This window comes from Cryptotermes secundus, unplaced genomic scaffold (genome assembly GCF_002891405.2).
Source record: "Cryptotermes secundus unplaced genomic scaffold, Csec_1.0 scaffold857, whole genome shotgun sequence".
Lineage (NCBI taxonomy): Eukaryota > Metazoa > Arthropoda > Insecta > Blattodea > Kalotermitidae > Cryptotermes > Cryptotermes secundus.
Window position 1 is genome coordinate 209692 of NW_019734325.1, and position 19127 is coordinate 228818.

The 19127-nt window shown below is 39.7% G+C and overlaps 1 protein-coding gene across 1 annotated transcript in view; it reads left to right on the forward strand.

The window, feature by feature from the left end:
- Nucleotides 1–9591: 9591 nt before the first annotated feature.
- The window catches only part of LOC111868673 (transient receptor potential cation channel trpm), a 49696-nt gene continuing 40160 nt past the window's right edge, over nucleotides 9592–19127 (forward strand). The window contains exons 1-3 of the mRNA XM_023859548.2: nucleotides 9592–9896; nucleotides 14183–14351; nucleotides 16674–16887. Of these exons, the coding sequence (XP_023715316.1) occupies nucleotides 9877–9896; nucleotides 14183–14351; nucleotides 16674–16887 (403 nt within the window). The 5' untranslated portion in view covers nucleotides 9592–9876. The remainder of the gene's footprint in view (nucleotides 9897–14182; nucleotides 14352–16673; nucleotides 16888–19127) is intronic.

Genomic DNA, 19127 nt, shown 5'->3' on the forward strand with positions numbered 1-19127 from the left:
GACCGCGCTGGAGTTTTCTAACAGTAGAACTCTCCTTGCGATTTGTCGCATATAGACAAGTGTCGTCCACAAAGAGGACCAGGTGAACCCCAAGAGTTTGGGGGGCATCATTTATGTACAAGTTGAAAAGAGTAGGGGAAAGGACAGAACCTTGTGGCACCCCTGCTTGCATTTCCCTTGGCGTTGACATTTCGCCTTCAAACGAGACTCTGAATTTACGTTTAGAAAGAAAGGACCCAATAAGTTTGGTCAAACTGTTCGAGAATTCCAATTTTGATAACTTATACAGTAATCCTGAATGCCACGTGGTATCAAAGGCTGTTTCGATATTCAAAAACACTGCAGCCGTAGACATTTTATTGTTGAAATTAAGGGTCACGTGGTCCGCCAGCCTCATACATTACAATGTCGTGCTGTGACGTTCATGAAAATCAAATTGGCTTGCGTTGAGCAGGCCTCTTTCTTCAATATATTTACGGAGGAATTTCAAGATTGCTTTTTCGAATAGTTTTCCTGTCGTGGACAGGAGGCTGATCGGACGTACATTTTGAGAGAATTTCGGGTCTTTACCCGGTTTAGGTAAAGTTATTATTTTTCCTTCCTTCCAAGTATTGGAAAATGACAGAGCCGAAAACATACGAGCTATTTTAACAAGTATGAATCACATAAAATTTCTTGGCTTAAATATCCAAAAGGAGATAACCTGGGATAGGCACATAGATGAGATCATAAAGAAATTAAATACAGCTTGCTACATGTTAAGAAACTTGAAACCAATGGTATCTACTAAAACTCTAATAAAGTGTTTATTACTCATATATTCACTCTCTCATGACATACGGATTAATGTTTTGGGGTAATTCGCCACATACCGAAAGAATATTTAAGTTACAAAAGAGGGCTATCCGAATAACAAAAGGAAGTAATTATAGAGAATCATGCAGAGAACACTTTAGAAACATGAATATACTTCCATTAAGATCACAGTATATATACTCCCTGTTAACATTTGTAGTAAAAAATAAGGAAATATTTGATATAAAGAGGGATTATTATGAAATAAACACCAGGCATAATATGGATATGAATATGAACAAGGTAAACTCTATGAAATATGGCAATGGAGTATTTCATATGGCTGTGAGGATGTACAATGCATTGCCCATTGAAATTAAAAAAACCTTTAATAATACAAATAATTTTAAACATAACTTAAAGGACTTTGTGTATACAAATTCATTTTATACATCGAATGAATTTTTTATCAAGAGATAATCATTGTACAAGTGCATAAGTATATGAGATGCTGAGTAGAATATTTAATGACTTCAATAACCAGAATATAATTATAATTATTTTAGTAGAATTATATATGATGTATTTATTATATATATTATATTTTTTAAAAAAACTAATGTACAAATATAATATGTTTGGTGGAATGTATATATGATGAACTCATTTTATAACAATGAACTGTATGATCAACATTTGTTTTTTATATTTATATCTCATATTGAATTTTATTGAAGTTTTAATTTTTAAATATTAGAGAATAACTTTACTATGACGTAAACAATTTTTGTTATAAATTAAACATAGATTTTATTAGAGAATTACTTGATTGTATTAGCAAGAAAATTTAACAGAACTCCGTATTTAGGCTACGGCCTCAAATGGATGTGATGGAACAAGAAATTGACATACGGAATGCATTGTTATACAGTAGTCTTGTCGTATTGAGAATTTAAAATTTTGAAGATGATGACAATCTGATTATGTATGTATATTCACAAGTTATATTGTATCGCTGACTTGTTATATATCTGAGGCAGACGCCTCCATGGATTTTGTAGAACTGCAAATGAATGAATGAATGAATGAATGAATGAATGACTTAGGTGAACCAATGGTCACCTTGGAAGGTGCGTGAGGCATTCATTTGGGATGCCGTCAATTCACATGCCTTTTTTAATTTCAAGGAATTTATTAATTTCTGAACGTCACATGGTCTGATCCTTTGAGGGGGGTTGTCGTCTACGGTTTCTAGCAGAGCTTGAACTCTAGCCTCCACCCGCTCTTCATGGTTTTCGTCGCACAGGTCATGTGGCGTGAACTGAATTTCCAAACAGTCGGCAATTTCGTTGGCTTTTTCAGAAGGATAAAATTGAAGGCCCGATGAACCATGAATAGCAGTTGGTGCCCTTGGTCCGTCTCTCTGAAGGAGAGATTTCGCAATGGGCCATATACTCTGAGGTGTGACTTCAGCGTTACCTATTTTTGTTTCCCACCGCTCAAGTGCCTTTTTACGGGTCATTCGCCTGATTGATTTGGTGACCTAATTGACTGCCGTTTCACACGCTGGATCCTTGGTTTCTTGCCACAGTTTTCGTAGCCTATGCTTATACTTTATCAAACGGTCTAGACCAGGTAGATCGTTGTTTATATCCGAAAGTGTAAGTTTACTTGTCGACAACCTATATGCCGAAGCAATAGATGCTGCATAGTCGCGTGCCGCTTTATTGGGTTCTACCCCCGACTTAATTTCTAGTTTAGGTGATGTTAATTCAGAAGCGAGACTTTGAAACCGCTCCCAATCTGTAAATTTCTCAATAGGTTCCGAAGGGTTCCTAATCTTAACGTGATCCAGTATGTGGAATACTATTGGTAGGTGATCTGAATCCAAAATATCAGAGACGATGACATCTGACAGTCTGATATGCGACAGATCGCAAAAAGGGTTTTATTGTTAGAAAATTCCAGCGCGGTCTCAGCTCAATGGGGACCTGGTGTGAGTGCTGAAATATAAAAATTTATGAAGATAAGACTCGAGGGGTCCACTTCTCTCGTGGGTATCGACCGCGTGAGTCTTGACTTACTCTCTTTTTTTTTCTTTGGCACTATAGCCACAGTGGGCCTAGGCCTACCTCCATGAACTTCTCCGTTCACTTCGGTTTTTCTAAACCATACACGTTCGGTAGGACTCCTTGGGTGGGTGATCAGCTCGTCGCAAAATTTCCACCTGTACACAAACAGAGAAAAACGCAGACAAACATCCATGCCCTGATTGGGAATCGAACCCACGATCCCGGCTTCCGAGCGAGTGAAGACAGTGCATACCTTAGACCCCTCAGCTACCGTGACCGGCTTGTCTTACTCTTAATGGACGAAATATTCAATTTGTAAATAGTGCAAAATATCTAGTTGTAATCTTCGATAAGAGAGTTACATGGAGATTACACATAGAAATGATCGAAGCCAAGGCCTTCAGAACATTCATTAGAGTATATTCCCTATTCAAAAGTGAGAGATTGAGCGCTAACATTAAATTGACCCTCCACAGAACTCTTATTAGTTCTGTAATGACTTATGCTAGTCCCGCCTGTGGAGTTTGCGGCAGACACCCATCTAGTGAAATTGCAGCGCCTGCAAAACAAGGTTCTCCGCACGATTGGCAATTTTCCAAGGCGCACACGGGTCCGCGATTTGCACATGGCATTCAAAATACCGTACGTATATGACTTTATAACAAAATTATGCACACAACAAGCAGAAGTCATACAAGATCATGATAATGAGAATGTTCCAATATCGGACAAGGCGAAGCCCGCCACAGAAAGAATAAGAGGCTTAAACTTGGCGGCGGTCAGGCATATGGCCGTTCAAGTGACTAGACTGCCGTGTTAGCGATTACTGCTAGAAATTATTCATAATCTGCTGTACAAAGCCTGGATTGACAAACGCCTTGAAATTATTATACATAGAAATAGTAATTAAGACTAGAATTAAATTTTAAATATATGTAAATATTGACAATGGACTGACTAAAACTGACAAATGACAGACCCGACCTCTCGTCAGAGAGGGCGCCCCAAATGGACAGGACAGCAACTTTTACCAAGAAAAAACATCTGGTCATAAGCCCCAGCTGAGGCTCGGCACCAAAGCAGACAGACTGACTGACCGTCAGTTGCAACAGACTTTGACTTTGACTCGCAATAATGAGTGACCACATCAGGCAGTCAGCCATCACACCTAGTCCAGAGCGATCGGTCTTCGGATTCATCGGCTCTTCACTGCGTCAGGGACGGCGGTCTCGGCTCTTCGGCGTTCATGCCCAATACACCGGACAAAGGGTGCAGCTGCCGCCACTCGAGCGACCGCGCTCCGCTACCAGACGTCTTCCAGTAACCACGCTCTGCGACCAGGCAACATCCGGCAACTTCCGCCCTGCGATCGGACAACTAACTCAGCTTCCGCAGCATTAGCCAACACACCGTAGCCAACATCAATTTCTACCGGCGCACGCAGCCCTACTCCACCGGCAAGACAGACCAGCCGAACGGCCGTAAAACTCTATCTACTGACGTGGAATAAACGGCCCTTTTCAGGACCCACAAACTTTCCGAAGTGGTTGTCTAGTGGAGTACCGACTAATCCCACAGTTGGTTGATCTACTGTAATGTTGCTTATTTGAAAGCATGTATATCCGTGATCCGATAAGGACGGCTCATCAGATACATTCCAATTACTTATCATGTTTCCTATTTTATTGGCCCCTAGTGTCAAGTCGATAACCTTCTGCCTATTGCAAACAACAAAGTTGGGCTCATTATCTTGGTTTAGAATATTAAGGTTCGAACTCACCAAGTATTCCATGGAGGCATTCTCTTGGGTTGATGTCAGTGCTCCCCCATAATGTGTGGTGCACGTTGACGTCTCACCCAATGATGAGCTGCTTCTACCTAAGGTGGCAATATTCAACGATATCCCTCACTTCTTTTGAAGGTGGTGGTTCATCCGAATCATATGGATGGCAGGCTGAAGTGATGATGAGCTCGTCACACCTTCCGCCCAATGTGTATGTTATTCTCACCGTTGTTGTGTCTCTAGAACAAAACTCCAGCAAGGGTAAAGCATTAATATCATTATTAACATATATATACATGATGTCATATTTTCTTCAGATACAACAAAATAAACTGTTCCCCTTGAATTTGTTAAGCCACTTATTTGGCCTCTATATATCCAAGGTTTCTGAATAAGTGCTACATCTACTTTTCCTTCAGCAAGTTGTCGACATAGAATTACCTTAGCAGTTTTGCTGTGGTGAATCGTATGTTGTGTGTAAATGTCAGGTATGTATGTACGTGTTATGAGTTCAATCTGCAATGCTTGGAAAGGTGTCCTCCACCATACCTTCTTCCATAGCACTTTTTCCTTTATCGGACCTGGTTTCCTCCAAGGAGGTCCCTGATCTGGTAAGATCGGTTTGACGAGAGGAGGGATTGTATCCTACTCATCACATTCTCTCTTCTGTTCAACTGAGGGAGTGAGTACATCCACCCTACTCCTCCTCAAAGGTCAACTTGGAAGATACTGTATCTGACACAGGTTCTTCCGCGTGCTGAACTTCAGGACCATTCAACACCTTAACAGTCGCCTGTGAGAGTCCTGTGGATATTTCGTAACCGGTCGTCTGTATAGTAGTATAAGGGTCCCGGTCTATACGTAAGATAAGCCTCTGGCCTTCGTCTCAGATTGCTTATTGAATACCTTCCAGTTCTCAATATGAAGTCCTGGATTGAGGTCTGCAATCCATTTTATCAGCTCTTCCTAATTCTGTGTAACTTTGTCCCTAGTCCAGAGAGTCTCTTAAACAGGCTTTGGCAGGTTCCCGGCATCAGTAGCCTCCAGTCTAGCCCCTGATTTCAGCCTGTGATTGTCAATGGCTTTGTTGAGCCATTGACCAGATTGTTGGTCGGCGCATGCATAAATAAGTGCACCTCCCACTGGTCTGTGTGAGTTCAGGTGTGGTAATTCTCCCTTTGGAGTCCTGTGTAACACCTCCCCCAGTGCTTCCAGAATGGATTTCTGGTCATCATCGGTAATCTCATTCTCAGGATAAGTTTCCTTGAAGATAGCTACCTTTATATTGGTCAGAGCCTCCTCGTAATTCCTTGGTCCCTTATATTCCCTGGGCCTTTTCTGGGTTCTGGCCGTTTCTGTAGGGATACTGTCCTCCAATTTTGGCCCTTTAAAGGTACTGGTGGAGTTTCTCCCTGCTTGGACGAGTCTGCATTTCCTGGTTGCTCACTGCCCCCGTTATTGCTTTGCTTGCCCCAGCTCTTGCCTTTCTTAATTTCCGTCTAGCGGATCCAGAGAGGGCTTTTTCGCTAGACGGGGTCCACCTACTCTAGAGACTGTGTCTCAAACCTTCTCCTGCTTCATGTAGGCTAGAGGTGCAAGCCCCCTGCAGTAGTATGTCAGTACTACTGACTCCCATGAGAGGAGTTTTTGGTTTTCCCACTGGTTCATCTCTGCCTTTGGCTGAATGTTCAACAGTTCGCTATTTGCAACTGGGTTGTTCACCAGAGCTTCCAGCTTCCTGCTGGAGTATTTCTCGTAGGGATCCCTTTGGAAGGGGTCCCGCTTCAGTTTTAGGTCCTTACGACCGTTTTTTTTATTTGGTTCTTTTATTCATTTCTGTCCTACGAGACTTGGGGATTTAAAAGGTCGCCACCTTCAGCGCCCCATTCGGGTGGAAGGCATAAATACAACGGGGTGCTGCCGTGTGTCCCGAGGGGATCGTTCAAGACACTGGCTAATTACCACCTCAGTACCATGCAGCCTTCAGCACGATGTCTAAGACCTTGGCTTAGGTGTTTTGGTCCTGTTGTGAATAAAACCCTCACAAGTCTCCAGGACCAAGAGTGCTTGTTCGAGGGGAGACTGGTATCCCAGATGATTAATGGGAGTGCGACACCAGTTGTTCATGAGGTTGTGACCAGGGCAACCTGCATGAGAAAGTCGCCCCTGGGGGTGGCCTATTAGCTCCCCAATTCCCATCCCCCCACATGGGTTGGTCAAACCGTTTCAGAGTGTTGAGCCCGAAGGCTTCGGTACATTAATCGTATTCTAGGGAGACAACTCAAGTAGCCGAAGCTACCCCCCATGTGAGTTCTCTCCCGCATTCGTCCCGGGTACACCGTAGTGATACCCCCCAAGAGTCATTATGCCGCCGCGTGAGAGGCTCCGGTCATTATGTCATTGTCCTTTATGGGAACTTGGCCGCCATCCCCGTTAGGTCATGCTGATCCAGATCCCGAGACTTTCGTTGTCCAGCGGGACCATGAGGAGGTGTCCAAAAGCTGTGTCCCAACGCATCCCTGGTCCACGATGCGTCCCCACCAAAAACAGCCGTGGTTCGGCCAGCCTCATTGAGGATGGCGTCATTTCTACCTGTAGCATGTGATCTAAGAAAGTCACAGTTACCCATCCACGGTCACCTGAATCTTATTCCTTTTGATGGCAAAACTACTGGAATGTGAAATGCAATCATGTTTGAGTCTGACAATTCCTGCTGTTTCGTTGCAGGCCTCCCGGTCCTGGATAGTTTCAAACTTCCAGAAACGAGAATGTATCAAGTTCGTACCCAGCCCCGAAGATGAACACAGGTAAGTGGCCTGAAGGTGAACGTCAAGAATTTCACTGGACGGATGTGGAATGAAGCTAGGCGGAAGGAGCGACTTGAATGGATGTTATTAGCTTTTAATTTGTTTAGATTTTCAGTTATGACCCTTCAACCGCTTAGTTTGTAGCAAGGAGATTAAAAATGTTGAGACACCCGTACACACAACACTGGGTATCAAATAAAGTTTGGTACAATTTATCTGTAGCATCACATTCTGTTTAAGACCGAGGTATTCTGGAACGTGATAGTGATTAATCTTCTTGGTAGTTACCAACGTATGAGAAGAACCTATTGCCTTTGCCTTTTCCTCTCAGGGTGGAGGCAACATGTTCCTCTTGAACACTGGCAACTGTATACCAGACTGCACGCCATCACAACCCGGGAGATCACAATAATAATATTAATCTCTATAAGAACCAAAATTCTCTAGTATAGTATTCATTCGTACTTCCAGCTTTGGTCCTCCATCCATGGTCTGGTTGCTAGGCCCGTATATACTCTTTCTTTAGAGCGTATAAAATGATAACGGATCTGTGGGGGGGGGGTGTATAATGAGAAGTATTCGGATACAGACTTGACTGTGCAACATGTGACTGATTTACAATTGCTTTTAGTGATGTTCTCGTGAAAAACACACTTTGTAAATTATTTTTTTTAACCCTCGTTCAGATAGACGTTCGATCTATAAGAGCTAAAGTAACTGCACAGTTTAGGATGTTAATTATAAGATAGATTATTTCTGAGATGATGGAAGTGTTGTAACATGTGATCCACATGTAGTGGACCAAGCAGGAATTTCCTTACGTCACGATGGTGATATTGAAATACACTCCTTTTTGTTCGTAGTTGTGTGTATAGATGGTATAGATTATTTGGCGGATTTAAATATAACTCTTGACTAAGATGAGGAGCAGGTCACACGTTAAAAAATGTATAAAATGTAATTGAAAAATAAATTATTTAACTAAGACCTAAAATTTTTACATGAAACATCTTTCGATGTGGCATTTTTAAGGATATCATATCATCATTGACGATATCTGATTTTGTGGAGTATATTTAACTTTGTAATAGTGCATTTTATCTGCCGTAATCGAACATGAGAGCAAGTGAGGTATTTAAATTTGCAAAGAACGTATTTGTATTATCTATGCACCTCACTGGAGTACACCGATTCTCTCTGCCGTCTCGAGGACATCCCTCTCACAGATCCCTCTATTCGCTCTAGTCCCTGTGGGATTTCAATGTTACTGGCGGGAGACATGTGCGGTGTGACGTCGGAACCTTGATTCGCAAAAATAGCGATAAATAATTTTGCGACCTGATCTCATGTACCTTTTTGTGGGTGTTTTTGAACTGAGTTTAAATTCATTTCACTCAAATCCGTAGGGAGAAAGTTTCTCACAAGTTTCTGTAAAGTATGAACCTGAAATCTTACATATGAACATTTCGTTTGCTTCAATTCAACACCACCTTACCGCAATGCAATGGACACTGTGGACTATAACATACATAGAATACTGATGTTTAGGAAAGCTGAAGGTGGGTAAACTTGAAAGAATATTCTGTTTCCATTGGAGATACCTGTATTCGACTTCATAACTCTGCTCACAACTTGCACATGAAAGCTACACAGAACATAGTTTTTCGCTTACATTGCTGTATTATAAATCCTATATAGCAATAATAATACCGAGGTTTCCATTTATTATTAATTTCAGCGGTATAATGAAATTCGAGAATCTGAAATACACTCTGTCTAACAAGATTTCGTCTAATAATTTATGAAAATCAATAAAATAATTGTAGAACTGTGACAAACCTCATGATCCTGAAACATACCCATGTTTCTCAGTTCAATACTGAAAATAATAACGTGGCCTAAATAATAAAATAACTGAAGGACTATAATGAACCTTGAAAATCTGAAATATATACATGTTCACAAGTTCAATTCTGAACAGAACATGGCCGAAATAATAAAACAAGTTATTTTCATGAAGTAACAGACGGACGAAAGCATATCAGCATGGGCAGGGGCCACGCCTGGCTCTGAACACCTCGATATTTTTTTTTGTAATTAATTGTGTGGTAAACCTGCTGATAAATCTGAGAGCATCGTGATTTACGAGCAACAAACTGGCTGCCATTGTGAGTTGCATGTTTCCTTCCAGTACCGTACTCTACATTTTGAGGTTTTGAAACATGACAAAGTTTTAAGTACTGGGAACAATGGAAACTGCGTGCTCCCCTTTCAGAGTATTTTTGAAGAGGGATTATTTTTGTAAAGTGCATTGTAAGAATAGTCTTTAGTGTATGAAACTGCAGTTTTACCTCTTTTTTAACATGGGTGTGAAGGAAGATCAGAGATATGTTTGAGAACAGAGTGCTGAGAAGAATATATGGAGCTAAGAGAAAAGAGATAATGGGAGGCTGGAAATTACACAGTGAGAAACTTCATAATTTGTTCTCTTCGCCATATATTATTATTATTATTATTATTATTATTATTATTATTATTATTATTATTATTGCCAAGTTAATGAGGATAAGATGAGTGGGGCTTTGAAATTTGTCCATAGAAACACTTGCCCAAATACCATAGCACTGATCACACATTAGGACGTTTACGCATAAAGTGACAATTCTGATGCATTCGGTCCCTTTGGTTTAATTATTTCAAAAACCATTAAACTTGAGGAAAAGCTGTATTTGGAATAAAATATGTGCTTTCCTTTTGTTCTGTATGAAATATGTTCGATTTTCTTCGCTTCAATATATATTTAACGAGTTAGTGTCGAGATGCTAGCAGAAACTTGAGTAAGCCTTATTGTAAAGTGCCCGTTATTGTTGTCCAATTTGACCTAATGAAGGCATGTCTTAAAGCTTCATATTAAACTTGCAGGCCATAAGATACTTCATTCGTTAAACGCAGTTCCCTATACTTTCCATTGACCGATCAAGGTGGCAGCGCGGTCTAAGGCATGAACTGTCTTCTCTCACTTGAACGCTGGGATTGTGGGTTCGAATCCCACTCAAGACATGGAAATTTGTCTATGTTTATTCTGTTCGTGTAGGTAGTGGCCTTGCAATGGGCTGATCCTCTGTTCAAGGAGTCCTACCGACTGTTTTAGGATTAAGAAACTGAAGTGAAACAGAGCGTCAGAGCATTTTAGGATGCCCTATGCTCCGAAGTGGGAGCAACAGGAGAGAGTGAGAGACTTTCCATTTGATAATTACACCATATTCAGATGGGGCTTCCTATAGAAGTGTGAATTCAGTCCTCTAGGGGTTCTGCATTGTTGACTTCATGCTTCTGTTGACCTTTCATTTTGTAATGTACCTTTGAAATGAAAAGTTACTGGGTTGGATGGGGAGATGTATTCCTATCTCAGAGGTCCCCGAATTTTAAAATTCATTCATCTCCCTTCTGGGGCGTAGTACTTAATACATGCATTTTCACTATATTATTTTTACTTGTAAGTTCCTCAACAAGATTTATTAATTGTCTGGTTTCCAAAGTGTCAGTTATTTCACAGTATAGCTGGCACTAAGAAGTTCTTTCACCATTATTAATCATCGCAATTTGTTATGCCTTAGCTGGATATTCTGCATATTCATTATTTCATTGCGAGCAGCTCTCACTTTGTGGTCAAACCTTTTCAAAACTATTGCACTTCTCTGTCATAACATTTTGAGATTCATGCACCATTTGGGACAGCAACTAATGTTATTACTTTTAAAAGGTAAAGCTATCCCTGCAACAGGCCACGAAGGCTCATATGGTCATGAGACAATAAGGCTCCCATATTTTCTTCAGACAATTGGCACACAGATGGTTGTAAGGTTATCAGCCTTACGTGCCCCCCAGGAAGATTCCTGGTACTCATTTCTGAGTCGACCCCAGGCCCATTGTGAGGCTGGAAGGATTAGGTAAATTGAAAAAAAATCCATTTCTTTGGACTTGAACCTGCGACCTTTTGGCTTGTAGTACAGAACCTCAACCAACTATGCTACCGCATGCCCCCTATGTTATTACTTTTGATGTCCATAATTGCAAACAGTTGTTTTGTATCTGTTTTAATTTCATGGTTCTCCACATTTGTGCATCATGTTCATTGACAGTCCTGTAATATTCATCATCATTATTTCCGAGATGCATAGACTCCTGTATCAGGAAAAATAATGTATACTTCTATTTCATAGTAGCTTGTTTCATTGAGGCACTTTGCTACAAGCTGGAAGGTTGCGGGATCCAATCCCAGTGAGGTCATTGGATTTTTTTTTCAATTTACATAATTCTTCCAGCCACACTATGGCCCTGAGGTTGACTCAGCCTCTAACATAAATGAGTACCAGGAATATTCTTGGAATATTCTTGGGGATAAAGGGCAGCTGGTGCATAGGACTGACAACCTTACTGCCATCTATGAGCTGACTGTCTAGAAAATGTGGAAACCTCAGCATCTCACAACCCTATGGGCCTCCAAGGCTTGTTACAGGGATACCTTTACTTTCTTTACCCATGTGATGTGGATAAGCTATGCAGGATCAGAAGGGAAGAAGACTGAGTAGTCAAGTGGGATGGATCTGGAAGAAATTGTTCAAGGCTTAATTATGGTCAGCTGTTCCAGCATACTGCTACAGATAAAGGGTAAAATCGTCCCTGAACTTAATTAAGCACTGTGCCATAAAATGTATGAGGGAATGGAAGCATAGCTCTTCACACATCCTAAACCTTAGTACTAGATGGAGATGAGTGGTCATCTTCACACTCCAGTCACTTTTGTCATGGCATGCATTGGCTAGGAGGCTTAGTGGGTATGGAGTCGGCTTTGAAAGAGTTGCAATGAGACAAATGTCTGCCATTGACGAATATGTAACTCCCCCTTTTCATTGTCATAGTTTACTGACTATAGTGATGTAACTACCCTATTTCATATTTCTAGAGGGGACTGAAAACCACGGAACACTCAGGAGACCAAGGCTTAGGATCTCCAAAATATGAATGTGGAATTATATCATTGTTATGTTTTCAGATTATCATGCAGGAGTATTTTATTAGTCCTGTGAAAACCATTACTGGGACAAACTCCACTAAGTTTCTCTGATATATTAAAATTTTCATCAATACTGTTATCTGTTGAATTCACTTTCTCTCATATTGCACAGTTTGAATTTAATAATGGTGTAATAATGGGCAGCAGGAACCTCACAAAGGCTGTCAAAGTCTTTGCAAAGCATTTAACTTGTGGCCTGATCTATTTATATCCTCCATATTTCTATACTGCAGATATTTAATTGCTTAAATGTTTTTCATTTTTCTTTCCTCACCATAGTTTTGGAAGTCCATTTTGGTTTCTTCCCTTAGGTATATAATTCATTATTTGTATACATATACAGTGAGGTTCCATTCTTTCCACGTGATGTATCCAGTTATTTCTGTTATTTGTAATTTGATTATTTATATAAAAATATTAAATTTCTTTCTGGTCCTTATGTTCTTAAATTTTTCTTCTATTGCATATTCAGCTACATTTCTGCAGAATTATATTTTCAGTTTTTATTCTTTGTTATATCTTTTTCAGTGTTCATACTTCAGCACTACATGTCAGTCTTGGAATAATTTGTGTGTGTGTGCATGCAAGCGTGTATGAATGTGTCTGTGTGGTATGTTTGTGGTTAGAGGTGCATCAGCATATGACCATATGAGGTTGCGTAATGATCAGGATGGATATTGTGGGGCAGTGATAAGCATTATTATAAACAACATTCAGGGCCTACTACCACTGTGGAGTTGACTCAGTTTAATTATAAAAACAGCTCACTTGCTTAAATCAGAATTTACAAACAAGTAATTTTGAATGGCTATTCATGTGCATATCACCTTTGGCTACTGTTAGAATGAGAATCATACATTTTCTATGGTCAGTAAAGCATGCATCTAGATTTTATTTAATGAGAGTTTTCTTTAGTACAAGTGCCCAGAATGAACAAGTAATGGGGTAGTAGTGTCTACTGAAATACTCAGTAGATTTTAATGAAATTTGGTATTTTGAACTTAACATTCAAATTTTCAGTTGAATTTAACTGTGGAATGAACCAGTTAATTATAATCCCTACTTTTGTGAAGCTTGTACTGAAATTTATCAAAACTTACAAAAAGAAAAAAGGTCATGTATAAAACTTTGTTACAATCTGTCATGTGCATACATTTATTTGAAACACTTTTCTGTACAATGAATATTTAGCAAAATACAAAGGCCAGTGATAGACCACTCTGTGTTCCATAAACATGCATGAACACACATTAATCATGGTTGAAACCTGAGAACTTCAAGCTGCTACTCTGAAGATGGAGGCAATTGGTTCCTCTGATATATCAGTACCCATCTAGCAAACTACATGTCTTTACTTCTCAAAGACCACAATCCTTACACTCACCTCAGTGAGAACTTCAAATCTTGTGTACTGAATTAATTTCCAACATTAATTTTGTTCACATTGTCTTCAGGTTTTAATTGCGTTATCCACTAGGTGTTCAGTTTACTTCAGTTCACATATGGACACTTACTAATTCAGAAACAGCAGATGAAGATACGTCATTTGTAGTCAGAAATGGATTTGTATCTGCTACAAGTGACATTGAGATGTACACAATCAACTATCACACACATGTGTAATTCAATGGAATTCCTATTTCTACAGGTGCTGCTGTGGTCTGTCGTTCACTTTCCACCATGGTGGCCTTGATGTTGACAGCTACAAGGCAGTGGAAAATCAACAGTGGATGCCATCCACCCACACACAACCATTGCCTACTGATGCTTGTGGTACAATTGAGTTTCAAGGTGAACCATACACAAGCAAGGCACAGGTGAGGAAAACAAAGATATGAGTATGGTCCATCTTATTACCTGTCATGACATGTTGTGTTTCATACATCATCTTTACGTCACAGCCACACATAGGAATTTGATCATGCACACAGTGTTTCACATAACAATTTTAAAAACTTGTGTATACTTCATGACTTGTCATTTGCATTTTGTGAATTATTTTAACATCAAAACATTATAAACAATTTAAAAAAGCTGTCCCTGTCCCTGTCAGCCTTACATGCCAGCCGCCCTTTACCCCCAGCAAGATTCCTGGTACTCATTTCTGTTAGAGACTGAGTCAGTCCCAGGGCTGTAGTGAAGTTGAAAGGAGTAGGTCAATTAAAAATTGCAATTACCTCATCAGGAATTGAACCTATGACCTTCCAGCTTGTACCAGCGTGTCTCAACCAACTAGGCTACTGCATGTAACAGTAAATATGTCGTGCTTTACAGACCGTTTTCTGGATATTCAAAGAGGTAAACAATTCCTAAAAATATGCCTTGAGAGCTTTCCTTAAAACATTATAATCATCAGAAAGTGCCACCTGCTGCCATCACATTCTCAAAAATAGACATTTTGAGAGCATTTGTTAGTGTCACATGGTGATGATATAGGTCAGTTTGAGGCAAAGATCTGTGTTGGTAATTTAAGCATCCTGTTGCAAGCCATATTAAAATGTCTTTATAACACAGTTTGTCAATAATGCAAAAAATTGTTCCCTTCTCCCCCACTTACACTTCAACACAACATGTTTCAGCCTTAGATGACCATCCTCAGGTGTCTTAATATATCAAAACTGCTACACTGCATTAATATGTGGTAAATCACACGCTGTGGTGCACTTAATAAAATAGACTAAAAAAAATAAAATCAATTAAAATTTTCATCACTTTGGTGAAATTCTGTTCAACCTCACAAGTGGTGTCATCCATTTGTTTAAAACTAATTGTATATGTTTCCCTCCATGTTTTGTTGCAGCAGCTTGTTTTTATGTTCGTTTGTTCATTGTTCTGCTACATTTGCATTCTGTAAGATGCCCCTTGTTTGTGCGTTGTTCCCTCTAGCAGTGTGTGTCTTCACTAGTCACTAGACTACTAGATACAGAGAGTGCCAAAGCAAAATACTTTCCTTTCTGTTAACTACTGATTTTAGAGATGGAANTCGTTAGCTCATTGTTCTGCTACATTTGCATTCTGTAAGATGCCCCTTGTTTGTGCGTTTTTGCCTCTAGCAGTGTTTGGTGTTGTCTTCACTAGTCACTAGACTACTAGATACAGAGAGTGCCAAAGCAAAATACTTTCCTTTCTGTTAACTACTGATTTTAGAGATGGAACATTTTATGGAATTCAATGGGATTTTTGCCTTTCACATTTTGTACACAATGTGTGGAAGGGAGTGAAGGCCCTCAGAGCCTACCATTAGTACCAGATGTCTTTCAGGGCAGTTTGTATTTCTATCATTTTCAGAAAGTGAAAGAGTTAGTACCACATGATGGGCTTTGCAAACAGCCAAAAAGAGCACATTTATAGCAAAGATTTGTTCATGAATGAATCATGCTTCATTAGGACTAGATTGTCAACATTCACAACAAATATATGTTGAGATGAAAATCCCCATATTGTTCAATCTCACCATCAGCAATGATAGTTTTCCATGAGTTTGAGGGTTGGAAGTCTATGCAACTGCCTCTGAGGCCTCAAATTTTACAAGCATGAGTTGGTGACCACAGGTACCTTAATTTTCAATAAACAAGCTTAAGTGCACTAAAGAAATATGTATGGTTTCATAACTGCTGTTATACTATTGTTAGTGAAGTTATGTTCCTCATTATGTCTGTGTTCTCCTAACTGATTTCTTCCTTTAATATTTTCTCATAAAAATGTTCTGTGCATTTCTCATCTTCACCACCATTCAAAGTTAAGGTTTTTGTGTAATTTTATAACATTTAAGTGATTTTTACAGTGAACCAATAAACTGGACAGTTTCCTCTTGATCCTGTTGTTGGTTGTCCATGACTGTTTAATCAACAATTTTGTAAGTATAGTACCTCTATATTTGGAGGTTACCTTTTAAGGAATCTAAACTGTTACAGAATACATATACACAGCTTCTCTCTGGTGACAACTTGTTACATACCTGAATGCCATGTATCTTAACTGATCTATCAGGAAGTCACAGAGTACCACGGGTTCTTCGTCCTGAGAAAGATCCCATGGAACCCATTACTTAATGGGCTGAATAGGGGAGCTTCTCACAGATGGCTTCAGCATTATGAAAGACTGTGAAGTATCCCATTCATCTATTGCCTGTGTTGCAGTACGTGCGTCTGGCATATGATACAAGACCGGAACTCATTATGCAGCTCTTCATCAGGGAGTGGAAATTGGAGCTACCAAAACTTGTCATCACAGTGCAGGGTGGCAAAGACGACTTTCTTCTGCAATCTAAGCTTAAGAAAGTTTTGCGCAAGGGCCTGCTCAGGGTTGCAAAATCCACTGAAGCATGGATCTTCACTGATGGTACAAATAAAGGTATGTTGTAATGTTGAAACAAACTCCATGGGTAGCATCGTTGAAAAAGTTATAGCCTTTCAGATGGACAAGACATTCACTGTTCATGGAACCTGAAAGTTCATTGCTCAGTTCTCAAGAACCTAACAATGGACTGTGTCCTCATCTAGTTGAATCCAGTCCATTTCCTCATGCCCTGTTTCTTCAAGACCCATTTCTGTAATCTCATTCCGAGGTTTTCCAGCCAACGTGATGTACTCGTATGCATTTTTCATCTTCTCATCTCCACCTCATTGCTACAATCTCCCTAATAATGATTTCCTAGAACCTTGTGACAACTGTTAATTCTTTATACCACTATCATCTTGAACACTGTTCATTGCCTTAATAGTATTGTAACATGTTTACGTTACTGAATACGCCGTAGAGATCGTTAANGAGTAAAAATTATGAAGCTCACTGTGCAGGTGTTGCCAGCCACCTGTTACTTCCTGCCTCTTAGGCCTAAACATTCTCTTCAGCACCGTTTTTTCAGACATTATAGATCTGTCTGCTTTACTTTATTTGCGACAGTAGAAAAAAATGGGAAAATTTTTTAATGGTATGTATTTTGTAGCTGTGATTACCAACAAATGTAAGGTTGATAGGCTAACTGGTTTACAGCACTGCAGTCATACCTGCCATTGGATCCTGTCCTCAATTGCTCTGTCCTGAAGATGAGCTTTAATACCATCCTGCTATGTCTCATTCCTGAAATGACAACATTTATGCACAAATTCTATATGCATGTAATTTTTTCTCCACTGTTAGATGTCCAGCCCAGTGACTTGATTACCCTGGCTAGGTGGACTGTATGAATCATGGTTTGCTTGTCCGAGACATTCTAACCATCATCATCATCGTCATCATCATCATCATCATCATCATCATCATCAAAGATTAGGTCTTTTGAACTGTTCGATCATCAGATTAGATGAATTGAGCCTTTCATCTCTTCAATGGCCGACCTTGCACTCTTCTTTCTTTTGGATGATAGTCAAACAGCTTCTGAGGAATTTGATTAGTTGGCATTCTTGAAATATGTTCCAAATAATTCTGCTAGTATTCTTTTTCTTCTATGTTAAATAATGCATAATTAATTCTTCCCTAATATATATACATTTTCTGTATATTCTCCTATAGTCTACCACTGATCTCAGCTATCTCATTTCATAGGAATCAGTATTTTGGAGCTGTTGTTTATGTAAACTTATAGTTGTGATATTTGAATGAAATCAATCAAGCATGCATTACCATTACCAATATTCTGCTTCAGTCCACATCAAGAAATGATCAGCTCCTTTGGATACATCATTTTACTTGATTCACAGGTCTAAGAAAATTAATTTTTATTGCATCTGTAAAACTACTCCCCCAATCAGATCTCCAGGGGGGGTTGTTTCTAGAGGAAGTGTCATGCAGGCGTTACGTACATCACGGCTACAAGATTGGAACATGGAATGTAAGGACCTTGAATCAAGCAGGCAAATTGGAGAATTTGAAAATGGAAATGCAGAAGAATGAGGTGTCAGCGAAGTGCGGTGGAAAGGACAAGATGAAATAAGAAGTGGTGATTATACAGCGTATTATTCTGGAGGTGAACGGGCTGAAAGAGGTGTGGCAATAATGGTGCATAAAAGTGTAGTGAGGAGTGTTGTTAAGAAGATTGTAATGACAGAATGATTGCTCTGAAGTTAAAGGCGGAACTGGTAGATATACTGATCATGCAAGTGTACATGCCAACATCAGAGTATGAAGATGATGAAGTGGAAAAAGTGTATGACACAATTGAAGAAATTCTTCAGGAAGATGGAAGAGGTGACACAAACAGCATCATATTAGGAGACTGGAATAGCATTGTTGGAGATGAATCATATCAGAATATTGTTGGATCACATGGACTAGGAAGACTGAATCACAGGGGTCAAATGCTTATTGACTTTTGTGAAAGAAATGGACTGATTGTTACCAGCACTTGGTTCAAGAAGCCAAAGAGAAGACTTTACACATGGAAGGCACCTGGTGATTGGAGGTGGCATCAGCTGGACTACATCCTTGTGAAACATCAATTCAGAAACAGTGTGAAGGATGTGAAGACGCTGCCTGGGGCAGATATTGACTCTGACCACAACTTACTGGTTGCCAAGTTTTGAACCAGGTTGAAGAAAATTATAAGATTCCAAAAGCATAGACCTAGATGGGATTTGGAGAAGTTAATATGC